This window comes from Oreochromis aureus, linkage group 7, assembly GCF_013358895.1.
Source record: "Oreochromis aureus strain Israel breed Guangdong linkage group 7, ZZ_aureus, whole genome shotgun sequence".
Taxonomy (NCBI): Eukaryota; Metazoa; Chordata; class Actinopteri; order Cichliformes; family Cichlidae; genus Oreochromis; species Oreochromis aureus.
This window is the reverse complement of record NC_052948.1, coordinates 26780539-26805014: the sequence shown is the minus strand read 5'-3', so window position 1 is coordinate 26805014 and position 24476 is coordinate 26780539. Positions and strand designations below refer to the sequence as shown.

Genomic DNA, 24476 nt, shown 5'->3' with positions numbered 1-24476 from the left:
GCCAGTAACACATCATCAGTGTTGGTGCTGCTAATAATACACAAGCACAATAAATATGCACTCATTGACTACTTTATTAGCTATAGCTTGGTAGTGTAAGGCTGTATCAGCTTTTGTCCTCAGAGCTGCCTTATAGCTTTGCTCAATTGCTTTGTGGAATTCTCAGAGCAGGAATGTCATTTTTACCACTCTTCATGGAGTTCTCAAAATAGTTAATGCATTGTTCATAACCCAAACCTCTCGGTGCAAAACACACTAAAACAATCAGAAAGTTTTTCATATATGTTAAAACACTGGAAGTCCGTCGATCTCAAACTCTGTAACCAGTGAATAAAACCAGGCCCACTATTGTTTTTAGACTTTTTTTTTTGTAAATCAAATGTTACTGATTTTGCCTAATGACGAAGAATAAAAGTGTTCAGACACAAAAATGAAATGTGAAAGATTTATTTGAAAATTGCTGAAATGGAGAAATGCAAAATTGTACTTTATGAATCAGAAAAAAGACAAAGAAAGAAAGATACAATCTGAGGACACGTTGTATAGTCCAGTAAAGTTACACTACATACATTCACCATTAAGAGGAAAACCAGTTGCTTTTTCAGTAGTCTACACTATGAAAATCTGGCATCGTTATATTTTTTTCCTCCACTAGTCTTGTATAAAAGCTGTTTTCATACACAAGAGTCTAAAACTGTTTTGTAAAGTAGTTAAAACATTTTTGGACTTAAAAGTTGTAATACGCCCCAAACCATAACATAAAAGGTTTAACAATTAAATGTACTTCATATATATTTCGATCGAAACTCTGTTTTTATTTTTAATTGAATGATGAACAAGTAAAAACAGCTTCTTCATTGGGCGTTAGCTTCAGTTGTGAACCAGTCCAGAACACTCTTCTTGTTCTCGTCAACCCATTTAATGTTAGCGACGGTTCTCTCAATGGATTGATCCAGCGCTAAGGTGGCAGAGCCAAAACCAACATCGGAATTGTCAGCCTTGAACTCCTTCAGCTGATGCAACAGAGACAATGTAAATCAGTGAGTAGTTTTAAACAAAAGACATATACTGAAAATGCATGGCTTTGTTCATATCACTCATCTCTTTCTCTCTTTTTTATATTAAAATTATGTTTTTTCCAACATTTTATTAATGAGACATATTGTTTGTCATTCATAAAATGCTACAAAAACACAAACCTTTTGTTATTGTTATTGGATGAATGTTCTTCTTGCACACAGTCACTGCAACTTTTTATAAACTGACCAAATATTGCAGCTTGGTTATGGCACAAAACTGAATGCTTGCATGTTGATGTTAAAGTTGTCATAGTCCTGGGTCTCTGACCAAGTATTTTTCAGTTTTTGTTCTGGACTTATGATTCTTTCTTTGGACATTTGCGATAAATCATATTCAGGTTTTTGTGTATTGATTTCCTATTACTTGTTTATCTGTTTTTATTCATATTTCTTGGTTACTTGTTTGATTATGTTAGTTCCCTTTGGTGCCCTGTCTGTCACCTCTGTGTCACCTCAGTGTCCATCCATCCAATCATTCGTTTCCTCTTATCGTTTTATATTGTTTGTTTTATCTTTTATGACTTGTTATCTTATGTGCAGTACTTCTTTTCTTTCTAGAGAGGTGCTATATAAATAAAATTTTATTTATTTATTTTTATTTTCAAGGTTGCGGGGGGAGCTGGAGACTATCCCAGTTGTCTTAGGGTGAGAGGCAGGGTACACCCTGGACAGGTCGCCAGTCTGTCGCAGGGCTAACACATAGACAGAGACAACCAATCTCACTCCCATTCACCCACCCATTCACACCTATGGACAATTTAGTGTTTCCAATTAACCTGTTCTCACTAACTCAGTGTCTCTGTGGTAATCACAGTGGTTGTCTCCATGTTTGTATCCCTTTCTGTCTCCCCAGCCAGTCATGTTTCTGTCTAGCTCCGGTCTCTGTGTCAAGTTCATGCGTCTTAGTCTGTGTCTCAGTGTGTGTTACTTCTTGTTTTATTTTCTTAGACCTCTCTCTTGTGTGTATCATTTTCAGTTTTGCTTCCCTTGTCTTGTTAGTTCTGTTCTTCTCTGTTGTGCTCCCTTGTGTGTCTACTCTGCCCTAATGTCCTCCTGTGTATATATAGTCTGCATCTGTGTTCTTTGTTGTGTCAACCTCTGTCAGTCTGTTTCTATGAGTCAGTCCAGACTAGTGATGAAGCGTCATGAAGCCTTGAATTGAAGATTATCAATAGTTAAGGCTTCACATGGGCTATCTCTCTGGTCAGAACTTTTATTGCCATTTTAACTATTTAACTTTGAGTATTTTAACTGTTGCCTGCCTTGCAACAATGCGAGCATGGGAATAATCATTACCAAGGATAGAAATAAAAGCATGAATGAATGTGTAGTTCGTTCAATCTGTTTTTGAATGTGGTGTGGTAATAGAAGTCTATCAATGTCAAAAAAAATTGTCAGTATGATTTCAGTCAATGTCTAAATAAATCCAAATAGGATATCATGAGAGGTATATGTTAATACTGTTTGCGTTAAAAGTAGGGCTGTCAACTTTAACATGTTAACACTGCGTCATCACAATTAACGCAATCAACCCATCTGGAGCGCAGAATGATTCAAAATCCCTGAAATGTCTCTGTCAATGCATTTCGGGCAGTTTGTCCAAAGTTTGTCCATTCTGAGCTCCAGATGGACTGATTGCTTTAAAAATTGTGTTTGCGTTAATCGTTATGACGTGTTAATGCAGCGTTAATGTTGACAACACCAGCTGAAAGAAGATGGGAAAGTGATTGTGCTTATGAATACTGGGGCAATGGGAGACCACTGCACTTTGATGCTATGGAGGGCCATGACAACCAAAGTGATTTCAATGTGACAATAAGCCACACAGACCTATTTTGATATCACTGTCTTTAGGTTTAAATACTGGTAATGAGAACACTATCACCTAGCAGTTAAATGCCTGTCCTGTCAGACTTATTAGTTCACTTCAGTTCAAATCAAATTAAACCCTTGTAAGGTCTGGAAGGCTTGAAATTAATACTTGAAATTTGCTTTGAGACCAGAGGATGACTTGAGATTTGATAAGACTTAAAGTATCTACATTGAAAAGTAGGATAACAAAATGAACAAAAGTGAAGCCACATTGTGGAAAAGTCATTTCAAAGAAATATCTAACCTGCTGAAGCTCAAACTCAGTGGAGAAACGTTTGGTGACGCCGTTGATGAGGTTGGAGAATGAGAATGAGCCACCACCATACCTGTGAGAGGGACGCACAGTCAAAGGCAAACGTCAGTTAGCAGAAATTGATGTCCTAGTCACTTAAGAACGGTCTTCTCTTTCATTGAGAACGTGATTATCATCTGTGAAATTACTGAACTTCTACATGTTTTCATAAATTATATGAATTAGATATAATTCTTCACAAATGTATACATATATTTAGTGAGTATACTATAGATGATATTTTTTAAATACTCAGGCTTGGTCATTTGAAAGTGCAATTCTATCCAAATTGTAAGCTGCATTTATGATGTAAGAAAGGAAATTCAAGAAAACCGTAATAACGATTTTAGGGGATGAAATCTATTTATCTGAAATTATTTTTTTAAAATCTTGCTGAACATCAAAGTCAGTTACCCCCCCTTTTTGAAGATAATTGTTTATTACTTTTTATCAACTTGAAAGTGACTGAAAGCTGCCTTAAATTTTGAAGGTTAATCGCTTTTATGAAGCCACACAAGCTGAAGTATGAGACATTTTACTAGTTTTTTTTTTTTTTAATGAGAAAAATACATTTTTTGCTTTCCTTTTAGTATTTTTAGCAACTTTTATATAATATCTTGTGATTTTCTCCTAGTCAGTTCAGGCTCTGCTTTAAATCCAAAACTTGGAATCACATGGAAAACAAAAGCATCATCAGTCATACACCAGCATGACACACTGTGCACTAACCACAGTGGATCCTCAGCTGATGGTTGCATCAGTTGGCTTTATGTTATGATTATGTTATGGATTATGCTGTAAGTGTTCTTTGGTTCACATAGATATGACACATAACACTTCATATATGTGTTGCAACCTTTTTTTAAACTGTCACTTTGAAGATAAACTGTAATTCTGAATAGTCTTGTTTCATATTAAAACTATCCTTCCTAAACTGAAATTCTGGTGCCTTTTTAGAGGTATTATGTTGTACTCACTGATTGAAGATGTATGACCATTGAGCCCTGACAAAGTCCCATGCCAGAGACTGACCAACCACATTACTGGCAATGTCGACAATGGTGGCGGTGGCATCCTGCTTTCGGATCATGTTTGGATCCAGAGTGTATTCCAGATACCTGAACAGTCACAGAGTAAATATGTGTGCTAGATAGTAACTTTAAGTTACATAATGTGGCATATTTATTAATAAAGCAATGAATGTACCTGTTGAGCAGCCAAGGTTCTTTGGTGCAGGACAGAGCATAGCGAAGTTTATCAGATTCAATAGCAATATTGGCAGTCTTAAACTGTGACCAAGCAAAATCCCATTCTTTCTCGCCACCTGCTGCAATAGCATTGCAGTACACAGCAGAGCGCAGGTTAGGGTGGATCCTAGAAAAAGAGGATATTGTCAGACTTCAGTACACCATAGATTATACAGAGTATTACTTTATACTATAGGGAAATAATTATTTTATCCCCCTGCTGAATTTGTAAGATTGCTTAATTAAAAGAAAAGGAAATGAACTGTCTCAAATTTTTATGGTTTCATTTTTCATTCATTTCATTTCTTCAACTCCCTCCCAAGATTTTCTATAGGATTAAAGTGTGGAGACAGCCAAAGTCACCACATGATCTCTTTCATGTGCTTCTACATGTGCTTCTTCACATTTATTACAAGCTTGTCCTTGAAGTTCCTGGGTTTTCCACCACCTTTCTCATGAGCATCCTCACCCCATGGGGCAAGATCAAATGATCAACCTACAGAGGATAACCCAAAAATGAAAATGAAAAAAAAAAAAAATGTTGCAAGCAAGTCCATTTTACTAAATCTTAATTGCAGCAACTGAAAATGGTACTTAGTAGTTTGTGTGGACCACATGCGCTTGTATGCACGACTGACAACATTGGGGCATGCTCCTAATGAGAAAAAGAATGGTGTCCTATGTGGTCTCCAGGATCTGGAGGTCGTCACTGAGCTCCTCAACAGTCTGAGGTGCAATCTGGCGGTGTAAAATGTAAAGTGGCTGAGGGGTGAAGTGGCTAAAATGTAATGACATTCATTGATTAGGATGAACCCATTGGGATCACTGGTTAGACCCTCTGTTGTTTGTAGTGCGAGAGGTTCCCCAGGCATCCACACGATTTTCTAATTTTAAGTTACTGTTTAGCAGGAACCTACGGGGGGTGATGGACCTTATTAAAGAAAACTGGGAGGAAGGTCCAATCCCAGCTAAAAATTAAATTCATTATGTTCTAGACCTGAGAGCAAAGCTACACACATTGGGGAGGTAACACAAGGGAGTTTGCTCAAGGCCCACGAATGTCATCAGTCCCTGTACAACAGAGGGGCTAGACGCATCTCGAAGTAAAGTGCTTGTATCTTCTAGCTCAAAGTTGCCAAGTGCCAAGGATCCTTTGTGGTCAAACAGGGAGTGGGTGACATTGACCCTTGACACAGGAGGAGCCATACTGGTATATCATCTCAATCTCCTAAAAGTAGGGCGAGAAGCTGAAACTGTTTCTCTGATGAGCCTGGTTATGGAAAGAGATGAGTTGGGGTGCCAAATTCCACCATTAGGAAGGCATGCTGCCTCCATTGTGATAACTATGTCACAAAGGCCCAGAGAGAGGATGTTGCTGTATTGCAACACCCGACCCTTTTCCTCACGTGCTCCTGGTGCTCTGCTGCTGCATATGCTGCTTCCTACCTGGATGATGTGTGTGCTTGGATGGAGTGAGGTACAGTATTATGGGTACCACTTGTATCTTTACCTTTATTGTGTCACAGTGAATTTGCTCTCATCTGTGAAAGTGGTGAACATTCCAATTCTGGTGTTCTATGGCAAATGCTAATTAGGCTCTATGATGTTAGGCATTGGGCACAGGGCCCGCTCTCATTAAGTCTGTTTCTGATTGTTTTCTTAGATATTTACATCAGTGGCCTGCTGGGGGTCATTTTGTAGGGCTTTGGCAGCGCTCATTCTATTCCGCCATGCATAACTGAGCAGAGACCTTCTACTGCACTGTCCAGCTCTCCTTGAGTAACTGCCAGTATTCTGGAATCACCTCCATGAACCTCTGACTGTGCTGGGAATCACAGCAAATCTTCTGGCAATGGCACATATTGATTAGCCGTTGCTAGGTTTGCTGGAGAAGGTGGACTATCTCATGTATGTCAGGTATTGCCTCAAGCTACCAGTAGTAAGACTGACCCAAGCCAAATCCAAACTAGAGAAAAAAACAGATGAGCAGGGAAATGTCAGTGACCTCCACCTGTAAAATTATTCCAGTTTTGGGAAACCGGTGCACCTGTTATGAATTTCATTAACATTAGCGCAACTGAAAGTGATTAACCACCCCTACTGCTGCTTCAGATCAATATCCCAGACATTAATCTGACTGATATACTCCAGTTAAAAAGACTCCATTAATTTTCACGAGCAGTGTATTGTTTCTTAAATGTTTACAAACCTGAGGAAATCTTCTTGACTACAAAATTGAAATGGACACATACCTGTTGGTGCCAGTAACCATCCAATCTTGAAACCATTTCGTGACCAGGTTTTGGCATTCCTCCAACCCTGTCCTGCAAGCCTGGCTAATTGCATTCACCTGATTATACCTGGAGGATGGACAAATAGAAAACAGGTGTATTAACAAGAACATTTAGGTAAAATCTGGGGAAAGCAAAGGCATAATGAATAAGGAAATTTCCGATTTCAACATCATAGAAACTCTTCTACTCAGTTTCTAAGTTCCAACTATCACATGTGCTAAACCGAATTTGTAGAATTACACATTTTAAATAATACATGTAAAAAAACTGTATCCTCGGTCCAGAAAAGAACAACTTCTACAATTACATCACAACATAAATTATTATTTTATAGAAAAAGTCTAACCTATCCATCTGATTTTTGAATACAGTTTAGACTGCTGTCAGCTGTATGTTGAAACTTAAAATGTGTTTCACTCACTGGTCCAAGTGTCCATCAGGGACTTTACTCCAGTTGTCTGTCATTTGCTTGTAGTATTCAAACAGAGGGTAGACTTTTTTCCCGAGATATTCCTGAAAGCAACAAAGACAGAACTCAGAAAATGTGACAACTTATTTGTGTTTTGTTTCTTTTGTATATATATGTCGTTGGAAGAAGTTCACCTGCATGGGGCCATACACTTCGCTGCGGTCAAACATGAGGTAGAAAAAGTCCAGGTTGTTAAGGGCTGCCTTCCATGGAATGTAATCTCTCTCATTATTCAGGTACTTGGTGGTTTCAAGCGCCCGCACTGTAGAAATGATCTTGGCTCTAAGGGGTAGAATATAGTAAAAATTAATCAGATACTTCATGTTTATGTTTTTCATTGTCATAATTTTAAGCTATTACCACAAATACTATTAATTAATATCTGATAGGTAAGTATTTAAGCCCACAGCCTACCAACATATTTAAAATACATGGACTGACTGGGATCCCTGGGACCCCAAGAGAATTCGTAATATGAAAATAAGAATAATAGTAAGGCTTAATTCTTCTCATAGTATTATTGTTACCACGTTAATGTCACTATATGAAAAATAGATTATTATTATTATTGTTATTACAGTTATAATTATTATAACTGTTATTATAATTATTATAATTATTTAAATAAAACATAAGTTTTATTGTTTGATGCAACTTGCAGATTTTATGCAAAGTACAATTACATCACAGCCTGATTCTGGTATTCAGTTCTGTAATTTCAAGAAAATATTATTTGTATTGATTTTTAGATGATTAAACCCTACTGAGGTCATATTGATCCCAATATAAAAAAGCTGAAATAAACAAAATGGTAAATGGACTGGTTCTTATATAGTGGTTTCATACTCTACCTCAGCACTCAAAGCACTTTATACAACTTAGCTCATTCATAAAAGCACTTTTTCTATGCCTTTTCTATGTAAGTGCTTTCTATCTAATATTCACACACACTGATACTCTAATGAATGCAGTGGAGAGCAACTTGGGGTTAGTACCTTGCCCAAAAATATTTGGCATCATGCAGAGTGGCAAGGGATCAAACCACCAACCCCCCTATTACTAGATGACCTGCTCTACTCTATTTAGAGCCTGGTGATGGCTAACTAATCAGACATAGTGGTGTCAGACAAGCAGAAATGGCTGTAGTGATAGATGTAGCTATTCCAAATGATAGAACATCAGGAAAAAGGAACACGAGAAGCTCAAGAAATAGCAAGGGCTGAGAGAATGTGGAAGACGAAAGCATCAGTGGTCCCCATGGTGAAGCACTGAGGGAAGTGACCCTCATATATATCAAACATTCCCTTTAGAAAAGACAGTTATCCATGTCTTCTCCATTTGCGGGTAACGGCTCGCCCAGTGATTCACTGGAGTCCCAAAGCCTTAGAAATGGTTTTGTAACTCTTTCTAGAGTAACAAAGTCAGATGCAAATGACATCTGACATCTGTTTAATTGATATATCATTTAAACATGTCTGTTAATAATCAGGCCTGATGTGGCTTGTGAAATTGAACTTATAATAATAATGTATTTAATCAAAGTATCGCAGTTGATTCACGATTTAATAATCATGAAGTGACAAAGCTGGAATGAAAGTAAATAGTTTTTCACAGTAGTGTACATCTCTTAATCATAACGGTTATCATGTACATGTGAGACTACACCAGCAAACTTACCTGGCCAGATTGAAGGCGTCATCCAATATCTGAGCTCTGTTGATGCGTGGAATGAGCTTAAAGAAACATCAAGAAACCTGTTTACAATCACTGATAATGACTGATAATGACTGATAATCACTGTGTGTTGGGCTCCTCTGTCTTACCTGATGATTACTCTGCAGAACATTTAAGAGTTTTGCCCAGTTGCCATCATCATAGTTAACCCTGTAGTAACCAACCATGTTGACGTTGGCTAGCACCCACTGATCTCCTGATGTTTTCATAGCTTCAGATGTTTCTAGAAAGTGAAGAAACAGAACTCAAAGTTGGTGCACAAGAACAAAATAAATGTAAACTTTTACCTAATGTAAGCTAATGATTTACTTAGTGTTTGTGTTCTGGGATTTGTATTAACAATACAACAATCTATTGTTAGATTGTTTCAAATATATACAGTTATGTGTAAAAAAGGAAAAAAGAAAAAAGGTTTTCACAGGACTCTCTGCAATCCTTTGTAAATCCCTTGACTCTGGTTCTTGCTGTGGAGGAATTCTGATCTACTGTTTCTTATAAAGTTGCCTTAGTTTATTGAGGGTTGCAGGTATTCAATATGCATAGTTCTCTTAAGATCCTGCAAGAGCCAATGGTGGCAAAAGGACAGCCATTCTGCACTTAAGTAGAAATACAGATACCAGTGTGAAAAAAAATACCCCAGTAAAAGTTGAAATACTGATTCAACTTCTTTACTCAAGTAAAAGTAAAAAAGTACAGGCTTTGAAATTTGCTCAAAGTAAAAGAGTAAAAATCAGCTTTTTGGAGGTACAGGCTGTGATCAGCTGATCTGGGCTAATGGACGCAGCCACAGCTTCTGGACAAACAAAAAAAACAAACAAAAAACAAACAAACAAAATAACGAGCTACGTTGACCCCTGACTATGTCACACGCCATCTATTTTTATGTGAGATTCGATGGTGATTAATACTTGAACAGGATTGCCTTTCATGTGTTACTGCTTGATTTATTAAGGCTCAAATTGGTTTGATGTGTAAAGGCTTGTATTGACGTGAAATAATAAATCTCTGCAATTGAACCTGTTTTTAAAATGTAAGGAGTAGAAAGTACAGACATTTGTTTAAAAATGAAGGGAATAAACTTAAAAATCCAACTCAATTAAAGTACAGAGTGGTGCTGTGCTTTGGACAATTGTCCAGTTATATAGCTCAGTTTTGGCCAAGTTTCAGCTTTTGTCAGTGCGCTGGGGCTTTTGACCCAGCATTTGGAGTTTGAATTGTATTTTTTGTTACCTTTGTATATTTGAAATGAAGTTCAAGTTTTAACTCTCTAAACTGTCAAGAGACTGCAACTGTTTCATTTATGAACACAAAATCATCATCATGTTGTTTGCTCTATCTCAGGGACATTCAGGTACTATAGATGGACCACAAGAATTTAAAGGTAATATTAGTTTTAAAAAATATAAATTTTTGAGTCAATGTAAATACTTACATATAAAAAAGAAACAGAACCAATTGTTCAGTGGTTTCTGCTAATGGAGAATCAACTCCAACAAGCAAATTGTTAGAAGGTGAAAATAAATCAGTGCAAACACAAAGGTGAAAATACTTAGAAAATGCTTGTGTGATAATTAAAAGATTGTGATTAAAATGATTTGGCAGTCTTAAGCTGGGAATGGATTATCTACCTGATTTGGATGTTAGCCACAGTGGATTCTGCATAGTGCCAGTCTTCATCCATTTGATTGGAACGGTCCATTGATAACTATGGCAGAACATTTGAAACATTATTTATGCAGCTTCTTTCTTTCTTTCTTTCTTTTTTTTTGCTTTTTATTAACTAAAAACAGCCTGTAACCATTTTGCCATTTAATAAATAAATAAATAATAAAAAATGAAGAACTGCATAAAGAATATGGTCTTTACTTGATATATTAGGAGGAAAAGATTAAAAAAAGGCAGTGCAAATACTTGAAGGGGGATGGAGTGGTGACTACAGCTTCTGGATCCAGAAGGAAGTACTGCTGGGAAACACTTCCAGTCTCAGTGTCAATGGTAACCACAGGAAAGCCCATCTGCAGCACCCAGGTGTTCATTATGTTATCGAGAGTATCAGGAAGCTCTAACATGCTAGAATCAGCAGCCTGTGAAAAAACAAAAAAGAAAAAAGTAAATACATTTTTACACACACACACACACACACACACACACACACACACACACACACACACACACACACACACACACACACACACACACACACACACACACACACACACACACACACACACTGTTATAGTCAAAACACTACCTATTTTGTTAAGACTTTGGTCAGATCTTTTAAACATTATACAAAAGAAACATAAAATGTCAAATGTTATGGAGTGAAAAACATACTCATTGCCAAAAGCTATTTAATGAAATTTTTTTTTTTTTTTAAATACGTAGAAAAGATTATTTTAGTTTCAATATTTCTACAGCTGATGCTCTCTGATGTTTCAAAAGCATTAGAAAACAATTCTAGGCACAGGTGGTAATTAATCAGTAATAACGTAGATCTTAACTAAATATTCAAAAAGAGCAGAGAGATGATAACATGCCTTTTGCAGATGATTCCAAAGGTCTGTGTAGACTGCATTCCCAAATCTAAATTGAGTCAGATAGGACTGCAGAAAAAAACAGGAAACAGAGAGATGTGTCAGACATACTGCTTTGGATACATGAAGAATTAATGCGTTGGCAAAACTTTCAAAAAATGTGTACAAGTGTTCAACATTTTGCTACAATGTCTTCCAAGTTTTTTCACTGAAAGGGTTATCCTTTTCACAGATGACAGGGTATGTACCATGCCGTGAATAAGTATTTGCCCCCTTCCTGATTTCTTAGTTTATTTATATTTCTCACTCACCATTGGGCAAAATGTAATTTGACAAAGATAACTGGTATATCGATGGGTTATATAAGACATGTATTTGGTGATTAGACTCTGATGACCCATCATGGCAGAATAGAAACCCAGTGGTGACAGGATTTAGGACAGGGCCCCCCAGAGTCGACATGCTGGAGGTGGTGAAGATGAAGACTGACACTTGGATAGAACTCTTACTGAAGTGTTTATAAGTTGCCCCTCTATATTAGGCTGGGCCAAATGCTTGAAAATTTCAAATCACTTTTAAAAACACATCTTTTTTCCAAGGCGTTTTAGGAGTAGTACCAGAGTCGACTTTTTTTCTGTTTTATTCATGTTTTAATATTTACTGAATCATTTTAATCTTTTTTTTCACTTATTTATTTAGTTTATTATTATTTAATTTTTTTGTCTGTTTAATGTAAGATTTTAAACTTTTTTCACTGTTTTTTACTGGAAAGCATTTTGGTCAACCATGTTGTTTTTAAAGTGCTCTATAAATAAAGTTGGATTGGAAAGTTGGAGTGTCTGTGAGGTGGCGATGGGGAGGAAGTGGGCTGAACAAATACAACTCCACATGTGGCTGCACAAAACAAAACCTTTATAGAGGTTTTGCAGACATGTGACCGCTTACCACATACCATTAAGTTGTTACCCATTTTGGACACACAGTATTCCTAAATCATACTCAAAAACCTACTAAACCTTATGTAGATAAGATAAATTATGGAAAGTATGGTTAAAGAAACAAGTGTATATACTCTCTCAAAGGAAGTAAAACACTTTCATGACTAACATCTTGCTTTTTATGTGCAGAAACTGGGCAAGGGAGGACTGAAGATGGGTGTTAACCTATGCCAGGTTGATGCAAGGATATGAATGCTGGCTGTGGCTGAAGCAGTGACAAATTATATCTGCAAGTGAAAGTTGTATTGCAGTGAAAGTTTAGATAATTATTTGAGCGAGAAGTTTTGCGCTTTTGCAACAATCTTGGTAACCAGCATGACTGAGCTGGTGATCACCTTCTGCATACAGCGGTTTTCTGCAAGATGTTTAACTGTTGATATGGTGTTGATTTTCTCCTTCTTGTTGAACCATGAACACTGACCTTAACTGAGGCAATTGCAGCGTGCAGTTCTTTTAGTCTTCTTCTGGTACGTTTTTAAAACAATGTAGATACTATCCTGTTGCTACATGTGTGACTGAGCCATTACAGCAAAAACCACTGCAAGGATGACTGGCTGGTTGAGTCACCTTCATAGAAACACATTGTGTTCTGTTATATTGTGGTCCTTACCCTCAGACCCAGCCGGAAGACATCTTCAGTCAGGAAATCTGACAACATCCTGAGCACAGATGCTCCCTGATGAGGAGAAAACACACTGTTAAGTTTTTTGTTTCTGTTTTTTTGTGGTTTAGAGAGTCTATGTGGACTTTACCTTGCTGTATGAAATAGAATCAAACAGCTCATTAATCTGTGCTGGCGTCTTGATATCTTCTTCTTTAGATGACAGAGGGTGAGAAGAAACCAGGGCATCAATAGCAAACACCTTCTGAATGTCACCGAGCACGAAGAGATCACCCTTTTATGAAACAAATGAGACTGTATACTTAACAACATGTGTCGAGCACCAACACTTATATTCAAGACAATTTAGTGTTAATGAACTTCTTACCACATTCCAGTCAGGTTCAGCATAATTTGCTCCCAAGTACTCAACATAGGATGCAAAGCCTTCATTCAGCCACAAGTCATTCCACCATCTGAGTGTCACCAGATTACCAAACCACTAGAGGGACAGTTCAGAAAACAAAACTTATAAATGAGGCACAGGCAGTTTTAGCCCAATAAATAATTATTTAGCACAAACTCAGCTTGAAATTGTTTCTTAGGGTTAATGCAAATTTAAGGCTTGTGTTTTGACAGAATGTGAGAATTGACGAATCTGTTTCTTGAAGTTTTTTTTCACTTGAGACTCAACTTGAAGTTATTTTCTGGCTCTTCAACCCTTTGCTATGAGATATGAATGGGTGTGAATGGGTGAATCAGCCAAGCTGTATGTGCTCAGGTAGATTAGAAAAGCACTACATCAGAACCAGTCCAGTTACCAGTTACTTGGAAATATATCTGAAATTGCTTTCTAGGACCTGAGAGTTGATATGAATGTTTTCCAAATTACTTAAAACATAATTATTGCCTATATTCAACATCTCAAGAATCCTCTTAAACTTTATTTCCAGGACTTGAAACTCACCATGTGAGCCAGTTCATGAGCAATGATCGTAGCGATCCTTTCCTTGTTGGCGTTGGAGGAGAATGCTTCATCGTATAGTAGAGCTGTCTCCCGGTATGTGATCAGACCCCAGTTTTCCATGGCCCCTGCATTAAAGTCTGGGATTGCTATCTGATCTGTGTTAGGACAAAGATTATGTGGCTGATTAATTGCTTGAAGTGAAAGAGATTACCAGTTTAAAACAGCAGAAATACTGAAAACCTTTATCCAATCACAGTGCAACAATGTGAATTTAGTCCACTATGGGTAAAAAAAATTAATGATTAAAATCCTACTTAATTAAAAGTAAGTAAAATAATGTAAATAAAAAATTCAAAGGTGTCATAAATATCAGTTTATAAAAATATAAGAAAATGTAAAATAAAATAAGTGCAAGTAAATCAAATCTTGGCCTGCAACATAGGACAGGCTAATATTATATAAAGATGAAGAATCACATTTTACCTGTTAATAATTGATAATGAAGATAACCTTCTCATAACATGTCATAAAAAGTCACAACTGAAAGATGTGCGTATGATAAGAACATAACGGAGCTGACTGGATGCTGCAGCCAAGGTCTTGGGCTATAAAACTATATATTTTACAGTTTTGCCATAAATATACACCTGATGCCAATAAACATGAGACCAAAAACTGATGACCACTGAGATTAGATCAGTACACTGAATAGACACATGTCCCCACTTCACATGTGAGCAGAGAAAGGTGCACTGGGCACATTTCTTAGGAAACAAAATGAACTTCAAACAGGACACCATAAAGATAAGGCATTGCTTTAAAGAAGATATGGAATCTGTTTTTTGTACACCAACAGAAACTGTGATGCTGCTGAAGTCTATCATATCAACTGGTAAAAGAAAAAGTATGGCATTTCTATACCTCCCTGTTTTTTCATTGCTTTGTCATTTTGTTGTATTTTTAAAAAAATATATAATCTCTTCCAAATTTTGTCCCATTTGCATAAAAACAGCAAACAAAAAATAAAAACTTGATGTTATTTTGAATCTTTTAAATGGAATTTTGCATTTGCTTATAGTCATTTAATGTCACTATAGGATAGGTTTTCTTGCTCTCACAGTCTTTTATTTGGGTTTAGTCACTTATGACAACAAGAAACATAAAGTTACTTCATGACAAGGCCTCAGATCAGGTATTCACTTAGTACTTGATATGTTAGTATTGTTACTTATTAAATATAGACTTTGATCGAATTAAATGTACATAATAGATATAAGATTAAGATTTCATAGACTTAGGAAATCCATGATGATGCACCAGGACAGCTGTACTGACTCAGCTAAAAAGTGAGAAATTGTAAACATATGTATATGTCTAGCTAACTGTGTGGTGGTCTTACCAGACTTGGGTAGAGGGTACTTGGAATCGTAATACTGCTCAAAGAATTTAAGGATTGGTCCAGTTTTGCTAAGGGCATACTGTCCTTGACCAGCTGCAATGGCGGACTTCCGGGCAAAAATGCGGATCTAAACCCAGATTACACAAAACAAAATAAAATTGAAAAGCACTTTACACCACTTTGCAAAGTAACATTATTCTATACACCTGTATTTCAAATAGCTTAAATCTATAGTAAGAGTACAGGGTACAGTCTAGTCTATGATCGTGAAGGTACAGTCAATCATTTTTTGCAGTTCTAAGAAAAGAATAATGTTGTACTGGCAAATATTCATTGATTAGTATGACTTATGTCTTATGTACTCACTTATATGAACTTAGAATGAGTCCATTAAAAATGCATAGGTGTGGGCACTGGTTTTTTGAAGCCACAAGGTTGCCTGCTACTCTGGAATACAGTCTTCAAGATGGACATCGCTGTTCTGTCTATATGTATTTTATGTATGCGGCTAGAGACCAGCTATTTATTAGTTGATGGTTTTCATCATTTTATTTCTGAGCATGTCTTTGTTGGGATTCTGTATCAGGTCCTGATTGTTTGGTGTCCCAGCCAGCTGACTCCCAAGACTGTGTGTTTCTAGACTGTTTATTCTGGGACTTTTTGTTGTTCGGCCGTTTATGTCTTAAGGGCTGCCTTAAGACATAAACTCTGCCCGGGTCATGGCCAGAGACCAGGTTTAAGGTCTTAGTTAACCCCCGGAGGTTCTCATTCCTGCCTTGCTCAGGGCTCAGCCGAGCCTGCCCAGCCTCTGGGGCCTCCTGGGGGCCAGATGTTAAATTGAATTGATGCTATTTACTTGATTAAAGTGTTCCTTTAAATTTTCTCAGCAGTGTATGTTAAGAGTATGTACTGTGTAATACTTGAGCTATGGCTCATGGGAATCATCCAGACACCGCCTAACTGTAGTATCTTCAGTTGGATGAGCTCAAGAAACGTTTACTAATTAGTTTTCTGTTTTACTAATAACATATTTGCTCTACTTGATCGGAAGAAAAGGCAACTGTGGAAATGACTGAAATTCACCTGTGAAAGTTTCTTGGAAATTCAAACCACTTTGTTTAAAGAATGTCAAAATTACTATGGGACAACAATTACCTCAACGCCATCAATGCTGTTACCGATATATTCGTAGTCACTGACAATGAATGCCAACAAGTAAGTCGACATTTTCTCTGTTCGCTCAAAAACTGTCTTAAGCACATCCTGGCCATCAAGGTTGATTTCAGTTGTTTCTGAAAAGAAATAAAATAAAGAGGTAACATTTTTATTTGATTGCTTTCCACTTCTTACCATATTACTGACTAGACACATAAAGTGTTATTATACATTATTGTTGTTGACATATTTTATTGTTTAACTATGTGTTACATCCTCAATATTTTAGTGAGATCTATTTTTAAAACAAAAATATCTGCTCTGTTCTCACTGCGGTGAAACTAACCTATTTCCTTGCCATTGGACAGGGCTGTAGTTCCACGGTCATGGATCAGCGTAATGTAGAAGTAAGCTTTCATAGCTGGCTCATCAAAACAAGGGAAAGATTTCCTGGCATCTGTAGGCTGCATCTGGGTGGTAGCCATGACCCTGACAAGAAGCAGATAAATTAGCCTTGTGCGTAAAGAAAGTGCTACACAATTTAATCAAAATGGTTGACTGAAGGTTCGCCAAAATCTAGATGATGTAATAAGTATATGCCCAAAACTTTGTTAGATAAGCAAAAACAACAACAACAATAAAAAACCAAGTAAAGTAGCTGGCTTAGCTTTAGACAAATAAAAAACAAACAAACAAAAAAACCTTAAGACTCCAAAGTTGTCTTAGATTCATTTCTGAACCAGCAGCTAATGTCATTTTGTAGTTTATCCTATTTGTGCGAATTCAGTATCAACGTTAGCACGATGAGAAATGTCATCATTTAGAAAATGATTAGCCACCACTATATTTATAACTATATATGTTATATATAGTTATATATATTTTTGTTCTTCAAACTTCTAGAGAAATTCAGATTTAAGTGACGTTTCTGTCTTTTATCCATGTAATTCTTCCCTTTATGTAAAAATGTCTCCAGTTTAGAAGAAATTCAAGTCAGTATACTAAGAAAGATGAGCTAGTTTAACGAAATCCCACTTTTTTAAAGTCCTCAATTACAAATACATGATGCCTTTTGTTATCTTGTAAGACAGTAAAATTTTTATTTTCAGACACTTTGTCGAACAAAATCGAAACTGTTGATTTTAGATGTAATATGTCTTCTATGTAAAAAGAACTATTTTGCAGTTGTTCTAGATGTTGTTAAAGTTTGGAGAGAGATTAACTTAATGATTCAAACAAAAAACAAAATGTAATTATTTAACGAGTACTCTTTAAAAAAAAACATTTTCATTGTTACTTATGTTGATGTTTTCCAGGTTTGTTGACACTATATACACTTACCTTTTCTTTCCATCCTCCACGTATTCACTCCTGTAGAAGCCTCCAAGGTCATCAGCGAGTTCTCCAATGAATTCAGTGTAGAGGCGATACTTGTGTCCCTTTTTCAGTGTACCATCCAGCTCCAGGACCAGGTACTGTGTGACATCTTGGAACCAGGAGGACTTGATTGCGGGGGCTTCAACACTACTCACTGGCATGAGTCTTGCCAACTGGTTCTCAAATTTGGTGTAATTCAATTTATTAGAATGGATAAGAATCAGGTCAGTGTCCTCCACACATTCGAAGTCCACAATGGATTTGCCTGAAACACCAAGAAATAATGTGCACTTTAATCAGTTGTTTAAACGTAGAAACCTTCAAATTATTTGCAGTCACTTTAGGATATGTGACCGGTTTATCCAATCCATGATTTTGCTGCCAAAAAATATAAAAATGTCAACTCAGTTGCATCAGGTAATGCTAATAGCAACCCATAGCTAATACACTTTAGTTCACCTATCAAAACTTTATAAACACCATAACTCTTTTGCCATTAGAGAATATTCAAACAGCAAACTGAAAAAAACAAAACAATTGGCTGCACACCTAAAAAGGACTTTAAGTTTCAGACACTTTCAGATGCTTTATTTATTGTTCTTCATTTTGTGTTGTTTACTATTGTTACATTTAATTTTCTCACCTGTGTGATCAGATCTAAACTTTTTTAAAAGATGAGAACTTTTTTTCATTAATAGTTTTTAATATCATAGGTGTGATAGTTATAAGGTCAAACTCAAGCTTTTAATGTGTTTTTAATTTTTGCAAAAGCACATGTAACAGTAATTTAAAAATAGCAGCATTGCGTTGGTGTCATATAAATCCAAACTAATTTTGTTTTTAATAGTTTTTTACTTCAAGCTGTATTTGTCTTTTGTGTTTCTAAAGGTCAGCATAATTTAAGATAAAACAGTTTTGTAGCTTAAATCTATCATTTCCCTTCCGCTTATCTTTTTCAGGGTCGTGGGGGGGCTGGAGGCAGAGTACACCCTGGACAGGTCACCAGTCTGTCACAGGACACAGACAACCATTCGCACTTATATTCACTCCTGTATTCATATGTACGGGCAATTTAAAGTTTCCAGTTAATTTCACTATAGCATTCTAAGCCTTTCCACCGCAAATGTTCTTTTTACTGTAAGTATTGTTGTCTCTGTTGTTTAACTGCAACCTGTTTTTTCAAGGCAGTTTACCATTAAAATGTGCTTCATTTGTACTTAATAATATTGTGCTTAATGTCTGTTCCATATAGTACACAACAGTTAGTTGGGCTTAGAATGGATTCAGCAACTCTCATTGACTTAAAAGTGTTATCACTGTTATTCATTCTATTGTCTGTTCTATATTATGCATTTTCAGTCATCCCCTGGAAAACTAATAAAAAGCATTACAATCATACTTCTCTACCTCTGAGAAGAATGCTGTTAAACACCCTCTGGTTTTAGTTCTTGCTGATACCCGGAGGGTCTATTATATGAAAGTTACAGAGAAAGAGAGAAAAGTAGTCATAAAGCCTTACCTAAGAAGATGTAAAGTCCAGTTGTTGGGTCTGGAGTCAGTCTTGGCCATAAGGTGACATTATATGTCTCTGGCACCAGGTTCTTGGGCAGCCGATACTCGTCCCAAGGTTCAGTGGGTGATGTGGCAAGGCGTTTGGAGATTGTTGGTTCTCCATTTCTATGAGTGTTTTTCCCCCTTTCCTGTGAGGGAACAACTGAGGCTAAGGCTCCCACACCTATGATGATCCCCAAAATCCCAACAGTTTTACTAATAAAGAAACCTTTCCCCATGTTGCCTGCCTACCCAGGAGCCCAACACTGAGACACTGAATGAAGGTGAAATTGAATATGTAGCTGTGGGTAGCATTTCTCCTCCCATTTACAATAACAGGTGATACATTAACAATAGCATTGTAAATACCTACGTCATCTGCCGAGGATAGAACAGATTTTTCTTGCAAGAAACAAAACTCAAGAAAGCCTGTCAGTTACCTCAGGATGATTACATTTGATTGTTCCTCACTCACTCCTCACTTTCAAATATGACTGTTCCTTTCTGATGAGAATTGGTTTTGATATTTGCTCTTGCATTTAATGAAAGAAGATTTCATTAATTTTCATTTTGAGCATGTCAAATCCATGTTAGAACATAAAATTCCTAAAGATCACTGAACTGAACTATTTGTTGGTATTGATACTTTACCATAATTCACCATAACTTTACTGCACTTCTAACTTAATTTTGAAGCCAAGAACATATTACTGAGGCATGCAAAATAAGGTTAGATGTGTAAAGCTGCCATCCAGTCACAGTGAAAAATGGTTTAGGAAGTACATTTGCATTACTTAGAAAACAAGACAGACATAGTACACCATGCCATACTACATACTACAAGAAAGTTTGCTATCTTCTCACTTGACTAAGAATCTCATAAACTAGTGCAGGGGTCTGCAACCCTGGGCAAAGGATTAACTGATGGCACGACCATAGCTGGACTGGCGATGGTGATTTTTCGTTTTCATGGGCCAGTGATTTTTTTTTTTTTTTTGGTTTTTTTTTGTTTTGTTTTGTTTTTTTTGTAACGGTATAAACAGTATAAGGTGGTGGATTGGCCAGATGCTGGCCGATGTGTAAAAATAAGTCAGTTGTTTGGTGGTGGCTATGGCGGAGCTGCCACAGAGGCCAGCAGGTGGATGAGGGAAAGGGGAGGCAGGAGGAGGAGAGACCCGAGGCGGTCCAAGTATCAGGTGAACTGAACTTCAGGAAGAAGATATGACCTGCAGTCTATCTGGGTCAGATATAAACCAAGTTTAGGTGTAATTTATTTTCGTTGTGCTGACTTTTTACCGTCAGTTATAATAACTCGTAGCCTACTGCGTGCTAGCTAGCATGACGGAGTTTATAGACTGCTGGGTGGGTGCTATCATGCTACTGATGTTGGACTTTATTTTGTTTGTAAGGTTAGTTTTCATTCAAAGGCTTTATGGCTTTTCCTGTAATACCTGGTGGGCTGGTCTCTAGTCAAAATGCCCGGGCCGATTTTTTGTCCCAGTCCAGCCCTGGGCACGACAGGCAGTGAATTAATCTGAGAAGGTGCATTAAAAAAATAAATGGCCGGGGTAGCGGTGAACATTGCAAATTAGCTCGCATACACACATTAGTTGTGCCGCTTCTTAATGACGGTATCTTAGCTAACAACCCCAACTACCAGATTCAACTTGTAATTGGCTAAAAATAACTCAGCCTACCGGTAAGAGGGATGTTGTTAGCTGGCAGTTTTTTCAAGCGATGTTGAAATTTCCACATTCCAACACTTCAAATGCTTCAGGAGCTGTCCGCTCAGCGCTGCATCAGCACCACGGAAATACATGGATACATCCGTAGACTCGAGATAGAATTCACAATGTGTTTTCGGGACTTTCAGGTGTATGGACCAATGTTTTCTTTTCTGATCAAACCAGAAAGCTTTAATGAGCAGCTGGATTTGTCTCGCATTAACTGGCATTAATGCCAGTTAATGTGACATCGAAATGCAGCTGATTGAACTGAAAAGCTCGACTCTGTGGGGGTCAAAGTTTGCAGAACTACGAACGCAGCTGGAATCCATGGCTGTGCGTGTTCATGGAGCTTGCATTTTCACCTGCTGGACATCACTACCTGACAAGTTTAACTGTCTTCAGAACATTGCAGAGGCCTTATTGACAGTATTTGGCTCTACATATCTGTGTGAGCAGATTTTCTCTCACATGAGTGTCCTCAGGTAGCAATCCGAATGCTGGACACTTGGAGACCTGTGTCTCTGAGTGGGAGACCAGAGATCACATTAACATGTGTATCCCTGTATTAACAAACATGCCATATTGGCCCAGTTTATTTTTCTTATCATTGTTGTGAGGAGACCATAAATAGCATTTGTATTTTCTGTTGTACAGTTCATTTGCTGTTATGGATAAAAAGTGTCTTTTTTTTGTTTCAAAATAGCTGATAACTAATCGCTGATAGCTGCCAACATCTGCGAACAAATATAATTCTATAAAGTTGTTCTATATAGTGTGTAACTGTTCATATAGAGCATTATTAAATTTATTGCTAATGCAATCATATGGCACATTGACTTCTGAGGAAATTTTAGATGGCACTCATCATCAGAAAGGTTGCCTACCCCTGAACTAGTGCATTTCTAGTTCCATACCTTTGTTTAAAGGCTTTTAAAGTGCAGCATGATTTTATTTTAGTTATTTATGGTCCCATTTAGAGAAAACAGAAAACAAAACAGAATATAATATAAAACAGAGGACCATCTTCGGATATGAGCAGTGGGTGATTTTGGACCGGCTGAGCCTCTCCCCTGAGGATCATCAGTGCCGCTTCTGGGAGGGGCGTATGGGGTTGCATAAGCCCACGGTTGATGCACCTCTTAATTTTGGGAACAGGATTGGTCGTGTGTGAGGGTGCATTTGCAATCAGTAGGGAGCAGAGGTGACATTTTGTACTTAAGTACATATATTACTGTTAAAAAACTGTTAAAAAAAATACTCAGCAGAAGTAAAAGTTGAAGTACTGATCCAACTTTGGGTGAACCCTCTGCTCAAGTAAAAGTAAAAAAGTACATGCTCTGAACCTTTTGCTATTTAAAATAATGATAATATAATATCAGTAGATGGGAATACAAACTTTAGTCTAATTTTTAAAATTCTGATTAAACTCAGCTTGAATTTGAAGAAAAAGAAGGAAAATAAAAAATGTAGCTCTGTTTTCTGTTGCCAATGTGGCACTCTGTTAAATATAGAGACATGAAAATAGTAGCCCCCCATTTTATTTTACGCTCAGAGACACTTTCTTTTGGTAAGACCACTGTAATGTCAGTTTTACTGTTATGTAATTTCCTCCAGCAGAGGGCGCTCAGTCTCGTACGCATCGGTAGCTCACGCTTCACTACGGTAGTTTGTTTTTGTCACTGTTTGTCACTGTTTTTACAGGTTAGCTGGGTGGTTGATAATATAAAACAGATTTTCTAAAGGTGACAGACAGCAGTGGCGATTGATGATAAATGTCTTGTTTGTGGCGAATGTTAAGCTAGAGAGCTAATTTCCAAGTTGGTCCTGTTGTTAGCCTGTGTTAATCCAGTTATCAGACTATGCTGAAAGTCTGTGAGCTCCACAATAAGAAAAAATGTGAATTGCTGTAGAAATATGTTAAGAAAAACCTTTATTTGAAAGAGATCTAGTTTAATAAATACAGTTAATAAGACTGATTGATAAATAGATTAGAACAGTAGTAAAAACAAGAGAAAGCGGTAATCACAGTTCATTATGGTGTTTGTGCATACAGTAAGATGTATTTTTGTGATTTAAGCAATTTATAAAAGTGGTGCATGTGAATATGAAACTCTACAAGTTTGGAAAAAGTAATGTTAGTTTCACTAGAAGAAGTAGTGTCAGTGGGGAAGAGGCAGCGTACGGCCCAAAGAACTGATTCATCTGACATTTTTCTGTTTTTACAGTTTTCTGCAAAAAAATAAATATGTTGCACAGGGGGTGAGTAGGCCCATCATTTCAGCGCTGTAACACCTACATTGTAGAGGGTGACTTTGTGTTAAATTGGGTTGAGCAGGTGGAGGAATCCTAAAATTGGTTGTAATGGCTCAGTGTGGGGAAAGAATCACAACTCACAATAATTTCTACTGAGTGCTGCTTTTTGTGGATCTACACAACTTAATTCAACCAGATGTTTCATGAGTTTCCTCTACACTGACAGTACACTGTTTATGTTGGTAGAATTCAGTCAGTGGCTCTAAGCATCATCAGCTAAAATTCATATGAATTTCTGCTACACTTGATGTAACCTAACTCTGACCATAATATCAGTCACACACTGTTCTTTACTTTAAATCCATCACAGTACAGCAAAGTGCTGGCTTCATTTTTGAGAGAGAAGAAAAATATGAGCAAAGTACATTTTCTTAAATTTATTAAGGAATTCAAGTTTCAAGTTAAACACAGCTGCCGTGTCTCTTTGCTCATTCAGAAGACCCAAACGAACAAAGAGCACCACATCTCAGGCAACAAACACTTTTATAGCAGGTCACAGAAACAGAATGTTAATATGATTATTTAAAACAGCTGAGGGTGGCCTTAGGTCTGATATTGGCTCACGTTTCTTCTTCTGCACCTTTCTGGGTATCTCCTTATACAGAGATGATACTTTTTTGAGTGACCATAGTCCTGGAGTCTCTGAGGTAGACGTGCCCACAGCCTACCCGAAGAAGTGTGCGGTTGGACAGAGGGAGGTACTGTATCTGGGGAACCAATTGGGAGGCAGGCAGGTGTGCCCTCAGGTGGAGAAAACAACAGCCATCACGTCCTGTCCACGTCCCAAAACCAAAAAAGAGGTGAGGCAGTTTTAGGAGCTGGCTAATTATTACTGCTGGTTTGTGCTGAACGTCACGGAGGTAA

At 37.2% G+C, this 24476-nt stretch overlaps 1 protein-coding gene across 1 annotated transcript; it reads right to left on the bottom strand.

Annotated features, from left to right (window-relative positions):
- Positions 1-459: 459 nt before the first annotated feature.
- Positions 460-19820, bottom strand: LOC116331013 (aminopeptidase Ey-like). The gene is made up of 21 exons (XM_039614441.1): positions 19541-19820; positions 17986-18286; positions 16991-17133; positions 16645-16781; positions 15490-15616; positions 14091-14245; positions 13512-13625; positions 13275-13418; positions 13133-13198; positions 11528-11593; positions 10899-11071; positions 10616-10692; positions 9077-9210; positions 8931-8986; positions 7388-7535; positions 7206-7297; positions 6743-6850; positions 4450-4617; positions 4221-4361; positions 3196-3277; positions 460-1013 (listed from the first exon to the last, which is right to left on the bottom strand). The coding sequence occupies exons 1-21, from the start codon at positions 19809-19811 to the stop codon at positions 855-857; spliced, it is 2862 nt and encodes a 953-aa protein (XP_039470375.1). The 5' UTR covers positions 19812-19820; the 3' UTR covers positions 460-854.
- Positions 19821-24476: the final 4656 nt, after the last annotated feature.